The following is a 25,512-nucleotide window of genomic DNA, read 5'->3' as shown; positions in this document are numbered from 1 at the left end:
ACATTTATTATGAGAATTTCTGTTAATTGATGTGGCTCTCTGCAAAATCACCAGACGTTTTTGGAACTACTGAACATAACGCGTCAATGTATACTGAGATTTTTTTTATATAAATATGAACTGTATCGAACAAAACATACATGTATTGTGTAACATGAAGTCGTACGAGTGTCATCTGATGAAGATCATCAAAAGTTAGTGATTAATTCTATCTCCATTTCTGATTTTGGCTGGAAAAATGGCTGTGTTTTTCTGTGACTTGGCTCTGACCTAACATAATCGTTTGTGGTGCTTTCGCCGTAAAGCCTATTTGAAATTGGACACTGTGGTGGGATTAACAAGAAGTGTATCTTTAAAATGGTGTGACATACTTCTATGTTTGAGGAATTTTAATTATGGGATTTCCGTTGTTTTGAATTTAGTGCCCTGCACTTTCACTGGCTGTTGTCATATCGATCCCGTTAACGGAATCTCAGCCCTAAGAAGTTTTAAGGAGAGAACAAAAATCATGGATTGCTGTCATTCCTTGTCCATCGACTGCTTACAGGGTAAAGAAACCAATTTGTAATTTGTCATTTGGGTGAACTATCCATTCCAGGCGGATTACCAGGACGTGTACTCAAAGCATGCGCAGACCAACTTGCAAATGTCTTCATTGACATTTTCAACCTCTCCCTGACAGAGTCTGTAACACCTACATGTTTCAAGCAGACCACCATTGTCCCTGTGCCCAAGAAAGCGAAGATAACCTGCCTAAATGATTACCGCCCTGTAGCACTCACGTCGGTAGTCATGAAGTGCTCACATCAACACCATCATCCCAGGAAACCCTAGATCCACTCCATTTCGCATACCGCCCCAAAAGATCCACAGATGACGTAATCTCAATCGCACTCCACACGGCCCTTAATTAACCACCTGGACAAAAGGAAAACCTACATGAGAATGCTGTTCATTGACTACAGCTCAGCGTAGTGTCCAAAACACCATAATGCCGACAAATCTCATCACTAAGCTAAGGACACTGGGACTAAACACCTCCCTCTGCAACTGGATCCTGGACTTCCTGACAGGCCATCCCCATGTGGTAAGGGTAGGTAACAACACATCTGCCACGCTGATCCTCAACACTGGAGCCCCTCAGGAGTGCATGCATAGTCCCCTTCTTTACTCACTGTTCACCCACAACTGTGCGGCCAAGCACGATTCCAACACCATCATTAAGTTTGCTGACGACCTAACAGTGGTAGTCCTGATCACCGACAACGATGATACAGCCTATAGGGAGGAGGTCAGAGACCTGGCAGTGTGGTGTAAGGAGAACAACCTCTCTCTCAATGTGAGCAAGACAAAGGGGCTGATCATAGACTACAGAAAAAGTAGAGCTGAACAGGGCCAAGCTTCCTGCCATCCAGGACCTATGTACTAGGCGGTGTCAGAGGAAGGACCAAAAAATTGTCAGACTTCAGTCACCCAAGTCATAGACTGTCCTCTCTGCTACCGCACGGAAAGCTGTGCCATTGTGCCAAGTCTGGGACCAAAAGGCTCCTTAACAACTTCTACCCCCAAGCCATAAGACTGCTGAACAATTAATAAAATGGCCACCTGGACTACTGACCCCTGGACTATTGGTGGTGATGGGCCTTGGTTTTGAAAGCATTCTAATTACCCTTTCACCCTTTTGGATGGGATTACAGCTGACTTCAAAAAGGGATTTGAGGTGGGTAGGGGTTATGAGCATTTTTGTCCACTAACCATCTGGCTTTGTCCAGAGAAGACACAGTTGTTGCCAAAAGTTGTTGTCATCCACACATGACTTACTTAGGCCCATAGCTACTCAGGGAACATAGGCCATTGACAGATCCACTCCACTGTCCTGAGCAGTCTTTTCCAACTCACTCCACTGTCCTGAGCAGTCCTCTCCAACTCACTCCACTGTTCTGGGCAGTCCTCCCCAACTGTTACTGAGTGGAGGGTTTATTGCTGTCATTGAGTGGAGGGTTTATCAGTATTATTGAGTGCAGGATTTACTGCTGTTACTAAGTGGAGGGTTTAACGCTGTTACTGAGTGGAGGGTTTATTGCTGTTACAATAAGTGCACAGGGCGAGACCCAGATGCAGACACAGGAGGCAGATGGTTCGAGTCTGATATTTATTATAATCCCAGGAGCAGGCAAGAAAGTGGTGGTGGACAGGCAAAAGATCATAAACAAGGTCAGAGTCCAGGAGGTACAGAGTGGCAGGCAGGCTCAAGGTCATAACAGGCAGGCGGGTTCAGAGTCAAACCAGGCAAGGGTCAAAACCGGGAGGACTATCAAAAGAGAGATAAGAAAAAGCAGGCGCATGAAAAAACATGCTGTGATTTGACAAGATGAACTGGCAACAGACAAGCACCGGAAATAAATACCCAGGGACTAATGCGGAAAACGGGTGACACCTGGAGGTGGGTGGAGACAATCACAAAGACAGGTGAAAACAGATCAGGGCGTGACAGTACTCCCCACCCCCCTTTAGGGGCGCCACCTGGTGTTCTACCTGGGCTCATACCTGGCTGACCAGGGTGCCGGCGGTGAAAGTCAGTGATGAGGGCTGGGTCCAGGATGTCTTTAACGGGAACCCAGCACCTCTCCTCTGGCCATGACCCTCCCAGTAAACCAGGTACTGGAAACCCCTGCCCCGTGGTCAAACCCTGACAGGTAAGCCTGAAGGATTGAGCCAATTCCAGGACCTAAGGCTGGGCCGAATGAGGAACGAACATCCATTTAGCTGGGCCCCCCCCAGCGTTCCCCGCTGGGAACGTTGTGCCTTGCGGACCAGAGCCGTAATAATACCCCAAACAACCGAAGCCGGCAGGGAGGATGGTCTCAGATTCAGGGGGAGTGGCAGTGGAACTGTACAGACGGGAGAGAGCGTCCGGCTTTATATTTTTGGACCCAGGGCGGTAGGAGATGGTGAAAATGAACCTGGTAATTAACAGGGCCCAACGAGCTTGGGTTGAAATGATTGGCATGAAGGCACAGGGATGAAAGCACAGGGATGAAGTTTTGGTCCTGGATGGATCGCTGGGAAAGGACGGTCCCTACTCCCACGTTGAAAGCGTCAACCTCAACCACATACTGAGGAGTCTGGATGGATGAGGATGTGGGCAGTAGTAAATCACTGCTTTAGATCCTCAATATCCTTGTCCACTGCTGGAGACTATGTGAATGGTAACTTGGGAGAGGTGAGTGCAGAGAGGGGGGCCGCCAGGTTGCTGTAGCCCAGAATGAAACGACGGTTTAAATTAGCAAACCCCAGACACCGTTGTAGCTGCACCCTGGACGTGGGAGGGGGCCAATCCACCACCGCTCTCACCTTTTCCGGATCCATCTGAACATTCCCTTCAAAGATGATGTATCCCAGAAAGGCGATAGTGGAGTGATGGAACTCGCACTTCTCAGGTTTTACAAAGTGTGGTGCCCAGGAGGAGGTCAATAGCACAATCGTAAGGACTATGTGGAGGAAGGGAGGTAGCACGAGCCTTGCTGAAAACCTCCAGGAGGTCATGGTACTCTGTGGGACCACAGAGAGATCCGAGGCCGTACTCAACCCTGGAGGCAGACGTTCCCGGGGAAGGCTGCGCCGCCTTCAGGCAATGTAAATGGCAGAACGGGCTCCATCCCCGGATTGAACGCGTGGTCCAGTCAATATCGGGGTTGTGCTTCTAGAGTCAAGAGAATCCTAAAACAATAGGGATGTGGGAGACTCAATGAGGAGAAGCTGTATTGACTCACTGTGGTTTCCAGATACCCGCATATTAATGGGAACTGTGCTATGCGTGACTTTCAATGGAACAGCCGTCCAGTGCCCTGGCATCCATGGAAACGGAGAGGAGTTGTGTAGGGATTCTTATTTCCGATACCAGGGTAGCATCCATAAAACTCTCATCTCTCCCAGAGTCAATGAGCACATGGAGAGACTTAGACTGGTCTCCCCACAGCAAGATCACATAAAAAGGAGTTAATGGGAATTAGAGGGTTCCCAGTCAGGCTCACCTATGTACTTGTACCTACTAAGGATTCAGGTCTCTTCACTGGGCCGATGGCTATGTAATGCCCTACAGAACCACAATACAGACAACTACTGGAGCTTAGCCTGTGTGAACATTCCCTAGATGATAATCTAGCCCTTCCCAGTTGCATAGGTTCCAGTGTTTCCGACTCACCCGTCGTCGATGATTCTCAAGGGAGCTCGGGTGGCCTCGGATCCTCTCTGAAAAACAGCTGTTGGGGACTTCCGAATTCTTTCGGAGTTGAGTGAGTGGATGGACGAGTGTGACCTAGGCCAGACCTCCTCTCAGTTCTGTGTTCCCGTAGACGTCCACTCAATCCTAATGGTTAGGGCGGTGAGGGAATCGAGGTCCACCAGTAACTCCTGGGCAGCTAGCTCATCTTTTACCACCTCAGATAATCTGTGACGGAAAATATCGAATAGGGGCTCCGGATTCCAGGCACTCTCAGCGGCCAACGTGCGAAAGTCTACAGAGGTGGTGAGCTGCCTATGAGCTAACGTTCTGATTTGCTCCATAATAGCCTTGAACCCTTGGTCGTGGCGTTCCGTCAGGGAACCTCCCAATGGTGGATCCCTGCAGGGAGACAGCGTGGCAGAGCTGGTCCAAGTCTGCTGGGTCTGTCATGGCCAGCTCGTACTATAAGGGCACAGGGCGAGACCCAGATGCAGACACGAGAGGCAGATGGTTCAACAGACAAACAGGGAACCCCAGAATAAATACCCAGGGCCTAATGGGGAAAACGTTACTGATAGGAGGGTTTCTTGCTGTTACTGAGTGAAGGATTAGTCATTGTTACTGATTGGAGGGTTTATTGCTGTTACTGAGTGAAGGGTTTATTGCTGTTACTGATTGAAGGGTGTATTGCTGATACTTAGTGGAGGGTTAATCATTGTTACTGAGTGAAGGGTTAATCATTGTTACTGAGTGGTGTGTTAATCATTGTTACTGAGTGAAGGGTTAGTCATTGTTACTGATTGGAGGGTTAATCATTGTTACTGAGTGGTGTGTTAATCATTGTTAATGAGTGAAGGGTTAGTCATTGTTACTGATTGGAGGGTTTATTGCTGTTACTGAGTGGAGAGTTTATTGCTGTTACTTGGTGGAGGTTTTATTGTTGTTACTTGGTGGAGGGTTTATTTCTGTTCCTGATTGGAGGCTGTGCCATTAAATCTCTCCCTGTGTGTGTATGGATCTCCCAGGCTGCTCTTCTTCAGACCGAGGGGGCTGTCGTCACACTCCCACCCTGGTAGTTGGAAGTGTGACACTCTGCCTGTGTGCCAGCTCCACCAAGACGGCAAACGCTGCACAGCCACTGGTAAGTCCCCACTCCTACACACTCACACACACCACATATGCTGCCACGGATAAACATACATGTACACACACAATAAATATATCAACACACACAGGCAGTCACACATTACACACGTGCAAGCACACACACAAACACACAAACACATGCAGGCCTACACACACATGGGAAAATATTTATGTTTGCCTTCTTGTTTTTATTTGTCATCACTTATCAACATGTTCCAGCATCTCCGCCTTATCTGCTGCCAAAATGGTAGACAGTAGATGTGGTCATCTGGATGGGACTGGTAACGACAGCCTTGTGGAGGAGCCAAGGGCAATAGTGCTAACTCTGGACTACGATCCTGTACAAAACAAGTAAGGAAATGGTAGAACTAGACTACAACTTCAAAACTGCAATGCAAAATCACTTGACTGCTCTTTATTGACTATAGATCACTTTGGGTCAGCTATATTCAGATCTGCTGCCACCTATATGTCATAACTGGTTACTGTAGGACTGTTGATGATGGGGAAGGGAAACGGTTTGGTCCATGTCAGGCAATGATGCTTACGAGGCATTATGATTTTTTTTTTTATAAAAAAAAAAAAGCGTGTTTTTTCCTAGGTGTACTTTGCCAGTACGGTACTGAAGCAGATTGACCGGGCTGATTTGGACTGTTAGTCCTGGGAAGTTCTGCTCACTGAGGGGTTGGACTCACCAAAGGGCCTGGCTGTGGACTGTGTCAACTGCAAGCTCTACTGGACTGACCGAGGGTGGGTGGTGTATCCCAGGGTTTAGTACTGGAGCCAATGCTATTATCAGAATTTAAAACACACAATTACCTTGACATTGACATTCACACTGAACTATTTGAAGTTTAAACTATTAATTATATTATGTGTGGTTTCTTTTATTCCATTCATTCTACTCCATATCTACTGTTTTGTTAATATTGTTTTTAGCCTAGGCCTAGGACATTGCTTTTGTATTCTGTCTTTCAGCCTCTCAACTTTAGATCGCAGCACTTTCGATGGTATCAACAGAGAGAACGTTATTAGCAATGGGATACAGAAACCAAGGGGAATTGCCGTTCATCCTTTAGCCAAGTACAATATTTTCAATATGTTTCTTTATCAGTATTTTTGCTACACGTAGTCCTCTGCCTGTTAATTGTGGATGGCTGAGTTATCATTTCTGTTTGTTTTTTTAGGAAGTTGTTCTGTACCAGGCCTGTGGTGCAGTGCGTCTTTGGAAGGAAGTGACCATTCGGTCATCGCTGGTGCTGACTTGTTGTCCCCTAGTGGTCTGACCGTAGACTTCACTGAAGACAGGCTGCACTGGTGTGATAGCAAGAGTGGTGTAATGGAGATGGCATCCCTGTATGGCTCCAACCGAGGAGTCCTGACAGAGAACAATGTAGATGAGGCTTCTGTGGAACACACACACACACAAATATGCACACATACAGTACACAGATATACACACACACACACACACGCATGATTTTTCCTACAGATTCTGGAGATGGTGATTCTGCAGACCAGTTCTCTCTGAAAAACCAAACATTGAATGATGAGAGCATGCTGCTCTTCATGCCTGTTCTCTCCTCTGATGGGGAGGAGGCAGAGGACAACATGGTCAAAGAGAGTGAGCCCACTCTCTTCACTGAAAAGATGGTGTCAGATAAAAACCACACCTCTATAACAACAATACCGGAGATTACATACTGGCACAAAATGGCTTTCCACTGTACATATTAAAGTCCCAGTGAAACTGGTCTTTTGAAAAAGTGTTGGCAACATCCTTGCATTTACAGACCAGGATGACTAATGTCTGCTGGATGGAGGCAACCCCACCTGCCACTGCCTGGAAGGCTTCACTAGGGATAGAGAGCTGTGTGTGGGTGATTGCAGCGCTACCCCATAGTATTCATGCACTCAGCTCGCTTTTCACATTTGTGTGTTCTCATTTTACATTCATCAATATCTAGATAGGAGTGAAAACGACATGAAAATGTTGAAATTAAGAAACTCATTTCCACCGGCTGTGTTGACACACGGAGCTCTGGCTACTACACAGGGCCTTCCCTGTGACCACCAGTAGCCATATTGACATCACCAGCCAGTGTCTGAACACCAACACAGTGGAGAGCTGCCTCTCACCTCATGATACTTACTGTCTCTATGAGGGAGTCTGCTTTTACTTAGATAGAGTCCTACACCTGCAACCAAGTCCCCCTATCTACCTCCTTGTACATGGATCAACACTATTGTTGACTGACTATTCTACAACATTAAGGGGGCAAAAATGCTGTTTTTTATTACACTAACTTTGAGTTTGGGTTGAATATTGCTTCTGGATAGGGATTTTGAAGTAAGCCAGTCTAGACAACGGCAGTAGGTGGCACTATTGTTCCATGTGTAAAGCCTTTCCTTGGTAGCTATGGTAACAACGTGAGCTGTAGGGTAAATGTCACGAATCCCGCCGAAGATGGTGCCTCTTCCTGTTGGGGCGGCGCTCGGCGGTCTTCGTCGACGGCCCACTAGCTGCCACCGATCCCCTTTCCTGTTTCATTTAGTTGTGTCTGATTAGTTGCACCTGTTTCGTGTTTAGGTTTTGATTGTGGGCTATTTAAACCCGGTAGGCCCGCCGGCTTCTGTGCGGGCTTGTTTTTCTATTTATGGTGTGTGATTATTTCGTGGTATTCATTTTTCCGATCAGTTTCGTCCTGTTTGTTTGGACTGGGTCTTGTGTGTGTGACGTGACCGTCTCTCTGGTTTCTTGGAAAATAAAGATCCACATCTTTTGAACTACCCTGCTCTCTGCGCCTGACTCCTCCACCCACTACTTATAGAAGCCGTGACAGTAAAACAGTAATATTTATGATTCTAAAGTTTAAATCTGCATGGATCTGCAAGATATACAGGACGTCCTCGGTAGACTTTTCTCATAAATCAGCCAACACTGATTTTGAGCTTCTTGTTTTCAGAAGTTGTGTTATGTTTACACAAGTAGGTGAAACTGTGTGATCTATACTAACAGTGAGTTTTGTGCTGGTGAACCCAGCTGTGTCTCTGGCTACATGTGCGAGCGCTGTCAGTTCAGTTATCAGGAGTGGTGGGAGCTGCAGCAGGCCAAACAGGAGAAGAGGAGGAACATGGCCATCGCCCTGGGCATGCTGGTCCTCATTCCACTACTCGCCATCACTGCCTGCGTCAACTACTGCTACAGGTGAGAGGGGAATGGGGGGGAAGGAGGCTGGAGGCTGGAGGAATGAGGTGAGAAGGGAACGAGGGTGAGAGGGGAAGGGGAGGACGGGGTTGAGAGGGAAACTGGGGTGAGAGGAGAATGGGGGACGGGGGAACAGTGGTGAGAGGGGAACGGGGAAATGGGGGATGAAGGTGAAAGGGGAACGGAGGTGAGAGGGGAACGGGGGGACGGGGGAACGGGGATGAAGGTGAGAGTGTAATGGGTTGAAGGGGAAAGAGGAGAGAGAGGAAGAAGAGAGGAAAAGGAGATGGGGTGAAGGGGGTTTGCTGGTTTGGTCACACTTTACATAAGGTGGGTCTTATACCACAGTAACCATCAGTGTAATAAATACCAATGTACTTACAGGCTATAGTCCTTACCACGTATGCTAGTTTTCTTTATGTATCTTGGTGATGGTGGAGGTGGTCGTGGTGATGGTGGTGGTGGTGATGGAGGTGGTGATGATGTGTGTGTGTGTGTCTTTGTGTGTGTGTAAACGTATAAACGTGATGCATCAAATCTTGTTAGATGGAAGCATCTAAAAAACAGTTTAAAGACGTGGACCCTTCGTGGGGTTAACACCACGACAAGTATCCAATCCCTTTGTAGAAACATGCAGAGGTGTCCATCAAACGCACCTTGTCATGGTACGTGTAATATAGGTGAAGGCACAACAGCAGGGAGTAAACAAGAATTAAGCTAATCACATGGAACAAATAGTGGCTTTTGCTGAGGTGCCTGTAGCATACATTAACTCTATATTCTCGTCCATTTGATGCCACACACAGGCACACACACCCACGCACACGCACACGCACACGCACACGCACACGCACACACACACACACACACACACACACACACACACACACACACACACACACACACACACACACACACACACACACACACACACACACACACACACACACACACTCCCCTATCTGAGTTAAGTGGCTGATTCTCTTGACAGATGTTCTGGTGGCTTAGAGAGACACATAGGTGGCTCTGTGGTTCTTCTGACTCACAAAGCAAGGCTTTTTCGAGGGTGTTTTCGTTTGGCTTCCTGGTGGAAGAGGCACGCTTTCAATGACATGCTTGGTTTAGCTTGTTCTACAGCAATTACACACGAAAATGGGTAATTTCTCTGCCTCAAGATGGACCCACTGAGCTATAACCCAGTTCAATCTCTGCACAGTTGACAATAGGTAATAGTTCTTCCCCCAAATTGCCTTTCGCACTTGGCTGCATGTGCAGACATACCCTTGCGGTTTAGTTTTTCTAGCTGATGCACCCCACACATACAAGTGTTTGGGGACACTCACACACACACACACAGTTACAGTCACACTCACACACTCGCTCTCTCTCTGCCTGTCTCTTTCTTCACATCTGCTGAAAATGTAGTTTACTTTCAAACATACACACACATACATACACACACCTCTCGTCTCCAGGTGGAAGAACAGGTCACATAGATCAAACATACACCATTGTAAAAGTAGTAAAGCCACTTACTCTATCCACTGTAAAATATACTTTATTAACTGTATAATGTTGTTTTCACCATCTTTTCCTTTGAGTCATGTCTGTTTGCATGTAATATTATCTAGGGAGTCTGTAGGCCGTGGGGACAGGTTTTACTGTGGAACCGATATGGTCTGTCAAAATGATATCAAAATGATACCACCAGTCACCAGGTCACCATTTACATAGATAGGAGCAACCATATTTACATGACGGTATTTACACAGCTTATATCCGTAGTGACACTGGTGTTGGAGTTGTCATGTGAAATGTATTGAAGAGAACTGAACATAACGCCATTCCCTTGACCTTTGACCTGTGATTGAGACTCACTATGTTGCAATGGTTGTCAACATTATGATGTGAAGGGAAGTATCTTCTATCATTCTATGCTTGTTAACAGCTCATGGTAGCTAACAGTAGCCTATATAAATCATGTTTATTATGCATTATGGACAGATGGATCACATGTTACTCTATTCTTTGTCTACCAGAATTATTTGAGACATATTACATAGGACACAATGATATACAGACTCGTGGCTGAAGGACAACATTAAGAACATACAGCTGGCGGGTAATACACTCTATCAGCAGGACAGAACAGCAGCCTCTGGTAAGACACGGGGCGGAGGCCTATGCATATTTGTAAACATTAGCTGGTGCACGAAGGAAGTCTCAGGGTTTTCCTCGCCTGAGGAATCTCATCAAGAGCTATAGACCACACTATCTACCTAGAGAGTTTTCATCTGTATTTTTCGTAGCTGTCTACATACCACCACAGACTGAGGCTGGCACTAAACCGGAACTCAATGAGCTGTGTTCTTCCATAAGCAAACAGGAAAACGCTCATCCAGAGGCTGCGCTCCTAGTGGCCGGGGACTTTCATGCAGGAAAACTTAAATCAGTTTTACCTAATTTCTATCAGTATGTTAAATATGCAACCAGAGGGAAACAAATTCTAGACCACCTTTACTCTACACACAGAGACGCGTACAAAGCTCTTCCTCGCCCTCCAATTGACAAATCTGACCATAACTCCATCCTCCTGATTACTGCTGACAACAAAAATTAAAGCAGGAAGCACCAGTGACTCAGTCTATAAAAAAGTGGTCAGATGAAGCAGATGCTAAGCTACAGGACTGTTTTGCTAGCACAGACTGGAATATGTTCCGGGATCCTTCCGATGGCATTGAGGAGTACACCACATCAGTCAGTGGGTTCATCAATAAGTGCATCGAGGATGTAGTTCTCACAGTGATTGTACGTACATACCCCAACCAGAAGCCATTGATTACAGGCAACATTGGCACTGAGCTAAAGGGTAGAGCTGCTGCTTTCAAGGAGCAGGACTCTAACCCGGAAGCTTAGAAGAAATCCTGCTATGCCTTCCGACGAACCATCAAACAGGCAAAGCGTTAATATAGGACAAAGATTGAATCATACTACACCGGCTCCGATGCTCGTCGGATGTGGCAGAGCTTGCAAACTATTACAGGCTACAAAGGGAAGCACAGCCAAGAGCTGCCCAGTGATACGAGCCTACCAGATGAGCGACATAACTTCTATGCTCGCTTTGAGGCAAGTAACACTGAAACATGCATGAGAGCATCAGCGGTTCTGGATAACTGTATGATCACGCTCTCCACAGCCGATGTGAGGAAGACCTTTAGACAGCGCAACATTCACAAGGACGCTGGGCCAGACGGATTTCCAGGACGTGAACTCCGAGGATGCGCTGCCCACTGGCAAGTGTCTTCATTGACATTTTCAACCTCTCCCTGTCTGAGTCTGTAATACCAACATGTTTCAAGCAGACCACCATTGTCCCTGTGCCCAGGAACACTAAGGTAACCTGCCTAAATGACTACCGACCTATAGCACTCATGTCTGCAGCCATGAAATGCTTTGAATGGCTGACCATGGCTCACATCAAAACCATTAACCCAGAAACCCTAGACCCCCTCCAATTTGCATACCACACCAACAGATCCACAGACGATGCAATCTCTATTGCACTCCACACTGCCCTTTCCCATCTGGACAAAAGGAACACCTATGTGAGAATGTTATTCATTGAGTACAGCTCAGCATTCAACACCATTGTCACACCCTGGTCAAAGTATTTTGTGTTTATCTTTATTTATTTGGTCAGGCCAGGGTGTGGCATGGGTTTTTGTATGTGGTGTATATTTATGGGGATTGTAGCTAGTGGGGTGTTCTAGCTAAGTCTATGGCTGTCTGAAGTGGTTCTCAATCAGAGGCAGGTGTTTATCGTTGTCTCTGATTGGGAACCATATTTAGGCAGCCATATTCTTTGAGTTTGTCGTGGGTGATTGTCCTTAGTGTCCTGATGTCATTGTTCTGTGTTAGGTTACACAAGTATAGGCTGTTTCGGTTTTCGTTAAGTTTATTGTTTTGATAGTGTTTGTGTTTAGTGTGTTACTTCATTAAACATGGATTGCAATAGACACGCCACATTTTGGTCCGACTCTCCTTCTCACCAAGAAAACCGTTACAGAATCACCCACCACAAAAGGACCAAGCAGCGTGTCAACAGGCAGGAGCAGCGCGAGGAGATGCGCAATAAGGATTTCTGGACATGGGAGGAAATCCTCGATGGGAGAGGACCCTGGGCTAAACCAGGGGAGTGTAGCCGCACCAAGGTGCAGCAGGAGAAGGAACAGAGGCAGCAGCAGCAGGAGCAGCAGCAGCTGCAGTGGGAGAGGCTGCACCACCTGGAGAAATGGACATGGGAGGAAGAACTGGACGGTAAAGGACCCTGGGCACAGCCTGGAGAATATTGCCGCCCCAAGGAAGAACTGGAGGCTGCGAAAGCTGAGAGGCGCAGATATGAGGAGGCAGCTCGACGTAGCGGATGGAAGCCTGAGAGGCAGCCCCAAAAATTTCTTGGGGGGGGGCTAACAGGGAGTATGGCTACGCCAGGTAGGAGACCTGGGCAGACTCCCTGTGCTTACCGGTGGGCTAGAGAGACCGGACAGGCACCGTGTTATGCAGTGGTGCGCACGGTGTCTCCAGTGCGGGTGCATAGCCCGGTGCGCGTGTCGGCCGGGCTAGATTGAGCGTCGAGCCTAATGCCATGAAGCCGGCTCTACGCAGCTGGTCCCCAGTGCGTCTCCTTGGGCCGGCTTACATGGCACCAGCCTTGCGCTCGGTGTCTCCGGTTCGCCTGCATAGCCCAGTGCGGGTTATTCCACCTCGCCGCACTGGCAGGGCGACCGTGAGCATTCAACCAGGTAAGGTTGGGCAGGCTCGGTGCTCAAAAGCTCCAGTGCGCCTGCACGGTCCGGTTTTTCCAGTACCACCTCCACACCCCAGCCCTCCGGTAGCAGCTCCCCGCACCAGGCTTCCTGTGCGTGTCCTCGGCCCAGTACCACCAGTGCCCGCACCACGCATCAGGCCTACAGTGCGCCTCGCCTGTCCAGCGCTGTCGGAGCCCTCCTCCTCTCCAGCGCTGTCGGAGTCTCCTGCCTGTTTAGCGCTGTTAGAGCCTTCCTTCTCTACAGCGCTGCCGGAGTCTCCCGCCTGTTCAGAACTTCCAGTTAGCATAGAGCTGCCAGTTAGCATAGAGCTGCCAGTTAGCATAGAGCTGCCAGTTAGCATAGAGCTGCCAGTTAGCATAGAGCTGCCAGTTAGCATAGAGCTGCCAGTCTGCAAGGAGCTGCCAGTCTGCAAGGAGCTGCCAGTCTGCAAGGAGCTGCCAGTCTGCAAGGAGCTGCCAGTCTGCAAGGAGCTGCTAGTCTGCAAGGAGCCGCCAAAGCTGCCAGTCTGCAAGGAGCCGCCAGAGCTGCCAGTCAGCATGGAGCAGCCAGGGCCGCCAGTCAGCATGGAGCAGCCAGGGCCGCCAGTCAGCATGGAGCAGCCAGGGCCGCCAGTCAGCATGGAGCAGCCAGGGCCGCCAGTCAGCATGGAGCAGCCAGGGCCGCCAGTCAGCATGGAGCAGCCAGTCAGCATGGAGCAGCCAGAGCAGCCAGTCAGCATGGAGCAGCCAGAGCTGCCAGTCATCATGGAGCAGCCAGTCAGCATGGAGCAGCCAGATCTGCCAGTCGACCAGACTCTTCCAGATCTGCCAGTCGACCAGACTCTTCCAGATCTGCCAGTCGACCAGACTCTTCCAGATCTGCCAGTCGACCAGACTCTTCCAGATCTGCCAGTCGACCAGACTCTTCCAGATCTGCCAGTCGACCAGACTCTTCCAGATCTGCCAGTCGACCAGACTCTTCCAGATCTGCCAGTCGACCAGACTCTTCCAGATCTGCCAGTCGACCAGACTCTTCCAGATCTGCCAGTCGACCAGACTCTTCCAGATCTGCCAGTCGACCAGACTCTTCCAGATCTGCCAGTCGGCCAGACTCTTCCAGATCTGCCAGTCAGCCAGGATCTGGTAGATTCATCAACCTGCCTGAGCTTCCTCTCACTCCTGAGCTTCCTCTCACTCCTGAGCTTCCCCTCAGTCCCGAGCTGCCTCAGTCCCGAGCTGCCCCTCAGTCCCGATCTGCTCCTCAGTCCAGTGGGGTTCTGGGTGAGGACTACTAGGCCATGGTCGGCGGCAAGGGTGGACTATCCAGGGACGCGAGGAGAAGGGACTAAGACATTGATTGAGTGGGGTCCACGTCCCGCGCCGGAGCCGCCACCATGGACAGACGCCCACCCGGACCCTCCCTATTGTTTTGAGGTGCGTTCGGGAGTCCGCACCTTAGGGGGGGGGTTCTGTCACACCCTGGTCAAAGTATTTTGTGTTTATCTTTATTTATTTGGTCAGGCCAGGGTGTGGCATGGGTTTTTGTATGTGGTGTATATTTATGGGGATTGTAGCTAGTGGGGTGTTCTAGCTAAGTCTATGGCTGTCTGAAGTGGTTCTCAATCAGAGGCAGGTGTTTATCGTTGTCTCTGATTGGGAACCATATTTAGGCAGCCATATTCTTTGAGTTTGTCGTGGGTGATTGTCCTTAGTGTCCTGATGTCATTGTTCTGTGTTAGGTTACACAAGTATAGGCTGTTTCGGTTTTCGTTAAGTTTATTGTTTTGATAGTGTTTGTGTTTAGTGTGTTACTTCATTAAACATGGATTGCAATAGACACGCCGCATTTTGGTCCGACTCTCCTTCTCACCAAGAAAACCGTTACAACCATAGTGCCCTCAAAGCTCATCACTAAGCTAAGGACTCTGAGACTAAACACCTCACTCTGCAACTGGATTCTGGACATCCTGACGGGCCTCCCCCAGGTGGTAAGGGAAGGTAACAACACATCTGCCACGCTGATCCTCAACACGGGGGCCCCTCAGGGGTGCGTGCTCAGTCCCCTCCTGTACTCCCTGTTCACTCATGACTGCACGGCCAGGCACGACTCCAACACCATCATTACATTCACATCCGCCACGCTGTTCACCGACAACGATGATACAGCCTATAGGTAGGAGGTCAGAGACCTGACCGTGTGATGCCAGGACATCAACCTTTTCCTCAACGTGATCAAGACAAAGGAGATGATTGTGGACCACAGGGAAAGGAGGACCGAGCATGCCCCCATTCTCATCGACGGGGCAGTAGTGGAGCAGGTTGAGAGCTTCAAGTTCCTTGGCGTCCATGTCACCAACAAACTAACATGGTTCAAGCACACCAAGACAGTCGTGAAGAGGGCATGACAAAACCTATTCCCCCTCAGGAGATTTTGCATAAGTCCTCAGATCCTCAAAAGGTTCTTCAGCTGCACAATCGAGAGCATCCTGACGGGTTGCATCACTGCCTGGTGTGGCAACTGCTCGGCCTCTGACTGCAAGGCACAACAGAGGGTAGTGTGCACGGCCTTGTACATCACCGGGGCCAAGCTTCCTGCCATGGCTACCCAGACTATTTGCATTGGTGGCGATGGAAAGGTCATTCAGGTCATGAGCTGTCCAAGAATAGCTGTTAGTCCCTCTTGCTCCTCTGAAACAGGTACCATCACACATGCCTGTTTTGAGGATTCCCAATCAAACAAAACATGTCATTCATAGGTTAAAACTATGTCATTATGAGTTTACTATGATATTTCTTTCGTAAATACCTTACAATTCCTATATAGTGAAGCAAAGCTCTGGTCTGAGATGAGCTTGGCTTTTTAAATCTATTTTATTTTTTATTATTTAACTAGGCAAGTCAGTTAAGAACAAATTCATATTTACAATGACGGCCTACTTGTAAAATGTGCCTGTCCTTCATTCCACTGGGGTTTCAACTAGGATATTTGTGTATAGTCACTTTTCCTTGATGCTGGTTTAAAACAACATTGTTTTGTCTGGAAGGTTCCGTTGGAGATGCTGGGGGTGTCTGAATAAAAAAAGAAAGAAGAAAGAGAATGCATCCCAAATAGGACCCCACTTCCTATGTAGTGCAGGGCCCATAGGACTATGCAGGGAGCACTTTGTAGGTGGTGCCATTTGGGACGTAACCATAGAGACACACTATCTGTGAGTACTGGTGTAGAACGCTACTAATAGGAAAGTGGAGACTTGTTATACAGCTGATTTCTGCTTTTTCACTGCTTCAATATGACTTGGTCTATACCCGGTCAAGTTATTGACAGTGAGTGTGATTTTCAAGAACTTGATAACAACTGGTTTCCTTTTCTATTCGGTTTTGCTGTATTTTTGTTGTTCATCATACACATTCTCCATTTAACTGGACTGACCTGTTGAAACTTACATATGGGTCAGTGCTTGTGTATTTTTTGTGGGCGATAAAATACTTATAAACATACAAAACTGTCTGATTGGGAGACGGATATCTTTTCAACAGTACCAGAAAATACCATTTCAATCCAAGTGTGATATGGGTTTGTCTCAGTGCAAAAAAAAAAATACAAAAATGTAATACAAAGTCAGTAGTCAATTGATCAATGGTAACAACCATACTACCTGACCTTAGTTCTTTAAAAAGGAAAAGCATGTACCACCATCTAAAGATCATACCACAAGCATGCCAACTATGGCTACGAGTAAGATGTTAAAAGATGTTAAAATAAGAATAGTTCAAAAGCCTTGGGGGGAGATGACCCTTATCAGCCTAATGCCTCTAGCCATAAGAAGAGCTAACAACGAGGAGAGAACCATTGGCAGTGACTTCTTTGAACAGTCACTGTGAAACTTCTAAATAACCTTTTCGAGGAAGGCTATTGGTGATTATTTCATGGAATACCTCATGGATTGCATGAGCCTCTCTGGCTACAATTCAAGAATAACAGATTATCTCTCTGTCTGTCTGTCTGCTTGTCTCTCTCTCTCTATCTGTCTGCCTGCCAACCCGTCTGGCAACATTTTTCTCTCTCTTTCCCTGCCTCTCACCTCACCCAGGTAAACGGTTGTGCTCCAGCGATGATGCTTTCCCGTCAAGGGACCAAATGATTCTATCTGTAACACTCTGGCAACTTTGGTGCCCAATGCACCCGCTTTTCTCTCAAGCCTCACTGGGGATGGTTAATGGCGGGCCAACGTATCTTCTTTGTTTCGAGCTGATAGGGGAAAACAAAATACTTTCCTTCAAAAACTATTTGAGGCCACATCGATATTGATTTCCTGGCAAGGGAACACATCTATATATTGCCCTCCATTGTAGCCTTTTTAGCTCTCTACTCTAAAATAGTGGTAGATCGGCCGTGAAATAAAGATGAAATTGGACCCGTGTCAATTTATTTTGTATTAGGGGCAATAGAGTCAATGGTAAGTAAAAGGCGTTTTCACTCAAAATATTATCCTCTCATTTTCAAGGATGTTTTTATATACTCACCATCTAAACTTTTGTGTTTAAAGAAATGGTATTTGTTTGACGATGAGGTGCTAGTTGTTTGACCTTGAGGGATACATATTTAATCTAATGAATACATGACCTGGGTTGAGCTACAATTACTACTACTGCTACTGCTACAACTACTGCTGCTGCTACTACTACTACTACTTCTACTACTAATACTACTACTACTACCGCTACTACTAGTACTACAGCCACTACAGCTACTACTGCTGACAACTAATATGACTACTACTACTGCTACAACTACTGGTACTACTACTACTACTGCAACTACTACTACTAATATTACTACTACCACTGTTGCTACTACTTCTACTACTACTAATACTAATGCTACTACTACTACTACTACTCCCTCTACAAGAGGGTAGAGGGAGTCCGATAGAGAGGGAGAGGGATTGATGTTGTGAACTGTGTTTACCATTACCAAGGGCTATTACTACTACTACTGCTACTACTACTACTGCTGCTGCTACTACTACTACTACTACTACTACTACTACTACTACTACTAACACTACTAATAGTGCTATGGCAACTAATATGACCACCACTACTGCTACTACTACTGCTACTACTACTACTGCTACTACTACTGTTGCTACTACTGCTACTACTAATAATACTGCTACTACTACTGCTACTACTACTACTACTGCTACTACTAGTTTTACTACTAATGCTGCTACTACTGTTACAACTACTGCTACTAATAATACTGCTACTACTTCTACTACTGCTGCTACTACTACCACTGGTGCTGCCACTACTACTACTGATACTGCTACTAATACTACTACTACTACTACTAATACTAATACTGCTATGACTACTACTACTACTAATGCTACTGCTGCTACTACTACTAATACTTCTACAACTACTACTACTAACACTGCTACTACTGCTACTTATACTACTACTACTGCTACTTATACTACTACTACTACTGCTACTACTACTACCACTGATGCTGCCACTACTACTACTGATACTGCTACTAATACTACTACTACCAGTGATGCTGCTACTGCTACTACTACTACTACTATTACGAGTACTAAATAATAATAATACTACTACTAATACTGCTATGACTACTAATACTATTACTACTGTTTCTACTTCTACTACTAATGCTACTACTACTACTACTTCTTCTACTACTGCTACTAATGATACTGCTACTGCTACTACTACTGCTGATACTATTACTACTACTACTACTACTACTGCTAATACTGATACTGCTTCTACTACTCCTACTACTACTACTGATACTACTGCTACTACTACTCCAACTGCTACTACTACTAATGCTGCTACTACTACTAATACAGCTACTACTACTACTGTTACTACTACTACTAATTCTACTACTAATGCTGCTACTATTACTGATACTACTTCTACTACTACTACTCCAAATACTGCTTCTACTACTACTGATACTACTACTACTGCTGCTACTGCTGCTGCTGCTATTACTACTGCTACTAATACTACTACAAATACTGCTTCTACTGCTACTGCTGTTGCTACTGCTGCTACTACTGATACCACTGCTACTACTACTACTACTACTGCCATTACTACTACTAAGACTACTACTGCTACTACTTCATTCAGTGTGTGTGTCCAGTCCCATTTTCGCTTCAGCTGTTGGGAATTTAAAATGAGGGATCAAGGGATGAGGAGATTATCCACCTGAGAGAGGAAGGGAGAGACAGAGAGGGAGGGAGAGAGCGAGATAAGGGAGAGACAGAGAGGGGGAGGGAGAGACAGAGAGGGAGGGAGGGAGGGAGAGAGAGAGAGAGAGAGAGAGTGAGAGAGAGAGAGAGAGAGAGAGGGAGAGCGGGAGAGCGGGAGAGACGGAGGGAGAGAGAGAGAGACGGAGGGAGCGGAAGAGAGACAGGGGCGGGGGAGGGAGGGAGGGAGAGAAAGACAGGGGGAGAGAGAGGGAGAGAGAGACAGAGAGAGAGGGAAGGAGAGAGAGAAGGAGGGAGAGAGAGATAGAGAGAGCTACAAAGAGAATGGGAGAGGGAGAGGAGAGAAAGAGGTGAGCAAGACCGGGAGAGTAAGAGAAAAAGCAAGAGAGCGAGAATGACAGAGAGAGAGAAAACAACAACACCTTACCTTCCCAGAAAAAAATATTACTGTATCTTATTCTTACCCCCTAATTTCCCAGTCATATGGTAGATAGAAGCAGTTGGCCCAAGATGGCCATCGTCTATTCACTCTGCTAGGTCCACAGATGAGAGTGGCTAAACACAGTATTAGCTGTCCACTCAAAGGCTTTACCCTGATCCTTCAGGTCACTTCTTTGTCCCCCTGGCGTCTAAACTGGGCACTTTAGGTCTGTTTTGCAAGCCTTTGGGCAGATTTAGAAAGAATGGGGGATAATGTTTATTTAGTGTATTTTGGCATGAACACTTGTGCCCAAAAACTGAGTGAGTGAGTTACTTGTTACTCCCTTGATTGAGTTGTCGAGAGGTTAGAGGTGGTAGAGGGAGTCCGATAGAGATGGAGGGGAGGAGGGATTGGTGGTGTGAACTGTGTTTACCCATACCAAGGTCTAAGCCATGCAAGATGGTACGCTGGTAACCCATATCAGCCTTTCTGCAGCAGTATGTCGTCAAGTGGTGGTTCCATAGTGCAAAGAAGCATATATTCACAGAATATCAAGCAACTTGATCTATCCAAGAAAAGTAAACTGACTAAATATATGATAACATTTCCAACTATGTCTAAATGTACGTTTGCTATTTTTTAAAATATGTACATAAACATACATAAATCCAACAGATGCAGAATCAGAGGAAGAGATTGATCATAAAATATGATAGGAGAGCTGTGACAGAGATTCAAATGTCAGTGAAGCATGCAGTGCTCCAGGCCATGAAGTAGATTGACACCTAAATCTGAGTTGTATGCGTCTTTTGTCCAGAAGATGGTGAGCCTAGTGGTTAGAGCGTTGGACTAGTAACCGGAAGGTTGCGAGTTCAAACCCCCGAGCTGACAAGGTACAAATCTGTCGTTCTGCCCCTGAACAGGCAGTTAACCCACTGTTCCCAGGCCGTCATTGAAAATAAGAATTTGTTCTTAACTGACTTGCCTGGTTAAATAAAGGTAAAAAAAAAAAAAAAAAAAAAAAAAAAAAAAAAAAAAAAAAAAAATAGAGGACTGAATAAACCTTGACAATAGTTCTTGCTCTGAGTCAGCTCTATTCCACCACTAGGGACAATCCACTGCTGAGTCACACTTTCACAATTACAGTTTTTGACAACTGCTTACACATGATTTCTGAAACTATGGCTCATTTTCTCTGGACTCTACACACAAACCCCCACAGACACAACATGCAAAACGTCACACAATTCTTGTAAAACCAAACGATTCATTCAAAACTATTTAAACTCTTCTCAAAATTGTGTTTTGCGTCAAAACTCTACACACAAACCATCAAATGATTAGCTCTTATACACGCCAACTAGACACGGATGTGACAAATGTAAAACACGACTATCTTGTGACTTTTGCATGCTCAGTGCGCAGTGGAGTCCACGGCAGTTTGTCATAGCACTCACACGTACATGTACAGTATGTGCACAAATATATACAGTATGTATCCATATTCAGTATATATTTACACTAGAAACAGAAATGGAAGGTGGGGGGATTAAATGTATTTCTTTCTGAAAACATTGTATTTTCATCCAGAATTCAGGATGAACAGTAACAGACAAAACACATACTGTAGATGATAAACAAACAGGCTTGTTATTATAAAGAAAAAAACAATTAGGGTGCATCCTGTCTCCTATTTGGGTCTGGCCACAGCACCTCAACATCACAAGCGATGTTCCCTCTGGCTTAACAGCGGGGGAAGTAACATCTGGAGCGGCGTATCCAGCCCTGGCATGCCCCCTCGTCTGTGTCACCACAGGCCTCCTCCGTCACCTGGAGAAGGGGTATGCGTTGGTGGGGTTGGCGATCGTACACCTTCCAACGCCACACTGAAAAGATCTCTTCTATTGGGTTTAGAAATTGAGAATATGGTGGCAGGTTGAGCATCAACTTGCGGATGGTCAATGAACCAATTGCGGACCACAGCAGCCCGTGGAAACTGACGTTGTCCCAGATGACAACAAACCTGGACGGCTCTGGCCCATTCCTCTGGTCATTGGGAATGAGGATATTATGCAGGGTGTCAAGGAAGGTGATAATGTGGGCAGTATTATAAGAACCAAGAGTGGCATGTTGATGAAGGACACCGTTCTGACTAATGGCTGCACACATTGTGACGTTACCACCACACTCTCCAGGGATGTTGACGATGGTGTGGTGTCCTATGAGGATTCTTCCCCTGCGTCTTGTTTTGGCTAGGTTAAAGCCGACCTCATCAACGTAGACCAAATCATGATGCTCTGCAGCAGCATCTAGATCCAGAACTCTCTGAAACAGACAAGACAAAACATTATTGTATGACAGCATGAATAGACATAGAGCAGTCAATATGTAGCACAATACACTGGAATACAGTACCAATGACAGGATAGTGATAGTATAGCTTACTTGTACGTATTATTAGTGCAGTTGTTTCAGTCTGTCTGTCGCAGTTGTTTCATTTCGCTCAAATGGTATCTGATGGCGTTTCAGGAGACTGCCAAGTGCGGATAAACTCACCATATTTATGTTACTGAATGTTGTGTTGTCCGTGATGATGTTGTGTTGCAGATGTTGTAAACGCATGCTGTTGTTTAAAATGACCATATTCGCTATGTGTTGCTCCTGCTCTAATGTGAACAGCCGGTTTCTTCGTCTAGCAATTCTGCAAAAACATGGTGTGAATGGTTAGGGTACAAGATTTCTTTCCGTGTGAAATGAAATGTTACTGTAGTGCTATAAGGGCTACAGTGCTGTAAGTACAGCAGCATGGTATAGAGCCGTGGTTCCCAAACTGTTTATAGTCCCGTACCACTTCCAAACATTCAACCTCCAGCTCCGTACCCCCTCTAGCACCAGGGTCAGCGCACTCTCAAATGTTGTTTTTTTGCCATTATTGTAAGCCTGCCATACACATACAATATATTTATTAAACATAAGAATGAGTGTGAGTTTTTGTCACAACCCGGTTCGTGGCACACACATTACCACTCCACTATGTCTCCCCGTCATGGCTTTTGCGCCATCAGTACAGATAACAACATTAGCAGCAGCTACATTTGGCTACATCCGGACTGTTAGTGGAATTCCCGCCTGAGAGTAACGGTTAATGTGATTGGATGTTAATTATTTGACTAGGCTACCTAAATTTGACATTGTGTTGTTATTTTGCTGAACACTAGATGGTTTCATTTTATTTTTGACAGTTAAACTAGGCTACTCAGTCAAGAAAAAAAACTCACCCAAGTGTATAGCCCCATTGGAAAATATAAATGGACTGTATGAAAATGTGAAGGAAAATGTGAAGTGAATGTGAAGAAAAAAAATATAGAGAAAAATCTTTAAAAAAAACAAAATCTTAAAAATGTGAATGACATTTTTATTTATAGCGTACCCCCAAAAGCATTGCACGTACCCCTGTCATAATGAATATTGTTTTTATTATATTATGTGAACTAAACATATTTCAAAACATATTCATGAACGGGGCAAACTGCAGTTGCTGCATACATTTTTAGACTTATAAATGAAAGGGCGACTGCATTTTTTTTTTTTTTAAGTGAATCACATTTTTATTTGGTGTACCTCCGGCGGCATTGCGTGTACCTCTGGAGGTATGTTCAATCTTTTGATGTTAAAGTACTGCAAAGTCTCTCTCTCTTATAACACTCAGACATTCCATTCTCAATACTGCAAAGGGAAGAGAGAAAATGTACAACAAATTTACAAAAAAAATATGGCAAATTGAAATCACAACTGGATGGTTTTCACAGATAGATGGGAGGGGTTGAGCGTAGCTGAAGGATGGGACTAAAAACAAACAAAAGATAACTAATGTGAAATATACTGTTCTTGTAAAATGTATATAGTATGTATAAGATGGAAGTAGGAGCCTAAGTGTTGTTGTCCATTAGTTTACTCAAATTAGGGGAGGGTGGTAGGGTTATGGGAAAATAATAACGATACCAAAAATAATAATAATAACAAAAAAATAAGCTATTTTTGTTTATTTTTGAACAATTTTATTGAAAACAATCACAGTAAGATACTGAATTGTTAGCCAGAAATGATTTGATGTTGAGATAAATAAAAGAGCTGCATTGGAACTTTAAAGTCTTTTTTAAAGATATTACTAATGTTACTGTCCTCACTACAACAACAAACATACTTAAATACATTTTGTCCTTGAAACATTAAATTGAAATACTGCAGAATTCCATTAATTCCTATGGGGAATGCTCCAACTGGGGAGTACCAATTTGGCCGCCAGTGACTTTAAAGCCTCTCATTGGGCAATACATACCATGAGCAATCCAGGGTTATATAAACACTGAACAAAAATATAAACACAACACGTAAATTGTTGGTCCCATGTTTCATAAGCTGAAATAAATCATGTAAAACAGAAAGGAACACGCTGCACACTGCTGCTTATGCTCCCAGGTGATTTTATTTATAACAAAGTTTTGACCCTTAGGGCTTCATCAGGCGTCCATATAATAGGTGGGGGTGGAAAGTCCTGTATATAGGGGCAGTACTCAGTGAAATAAATAATAAATGATGCTATAAATGTTCCATACGCACAAAAAGCTTATTTCTCTCAAATATTGTGAACAGATTTGTTTACATTCCTGGTAGTGAGCATTTCTCCTTTGCCAAGATAATCCATCTACTTGACAGGTGTGGCATATAATTAGATTAAACACGATCATTACAAAGGTGTGCCTTGTGCTGGGGACAATAAAAGTTAGTTTTGTCACAACACAGTATGCAGTTTTGTCACACAATGCCACAGATGATGTCTCAAGTTATGAGGGAATGTCCGATTGGCATGCTGACTGCAGGAATGTCCACCAGAGCTGTTGCCAGAGAATTTAATGTTTGTTTCTCTACCATAAACCGCCTCCAACATCGTTTTAGAGAATTTGGCAGTACGTTCAACCGGCCTCACAACCGCAGACCACGTGTAACCGCGCTAGCCCCAGGACCTCCACATCCGGCTTCTTCACCTGTGGGCTCGTCTGAGACTAGCCACCCAGACAGCTGATGAAATTGAGGAATATATTTGTAATAAAGTCCTTTTGTGGGGAAAAACTTATTCGTATTGGCTGGGCCTGGCTCCCCAGTAGGTGGGTATGTCTTCCAAGTGTGTGGGCCTATGCCCTCCTGGGCCCACCCATGGCTGCGCCCCTGCCCAGTCTTGTGAAATTCCTAGATTAAGGCCTAATTAATTTATATTTCAATTGACTGATTTCCTTATATGAACTGTAACTCAGTAAAATATTTGAAATTGTTGCATGTTGCATTCATATTTTTGTACAGTCTACATTATTGGTCTCTCCTCATTGTTCATAGTAAGTATCGGTAATGTAATCCATTTCTAATGTATCTCGGGTGAAATGGTGAATTCAT

The 25,512-nt window shown here is 45.5% G+C and overlaps 1 protein-coding gene across 1 annotated transcript; it reads left to right on the top strand.

Annotated features, from left to right (window-relative positions):
• Window positions 1–3,544: 3,544 nt before the first annotated feature.
• On the top strand, window positions 3,545–8,583 carry egf (epidermal growth factor). The gene is given in 9 exon segments (XM_090198039.1): window positions 3,545–3,636; window positions 5,251–5,366; window positions 5,623–5,724; window positions 5,974–6,121; window positions 6,350–6,454; window positions 6,559–6,585; window positions 6,587–6,764; window positions 6,968–7,026; window positions 8,415–8,583. Coding segments are annotated over 9 exon segments (996 nt in total).
• Window positions 8,584–25,512: the final 16,929 nt, after the last annotated feature.

Source organism: Oncorhynchus mykiss, chromosome 14 (genome assembly GCF_057628025.1).
Source record: "Oncorhynchus mykiss isolate SJ-2025 chromosome 14, ASM5762802v1, whole genome shotgun sequence".
Classification (NCBI taxonomy): Eukaryota; Metazoa; Chordata; class Actinopteri; order Salmoniformes; family Salmonidae; genus Oncorhynchus; species Oncorhynchus mykiss.
This window is presented reverse-complemented; position numbering and strand designations above follow the sequence as displayed.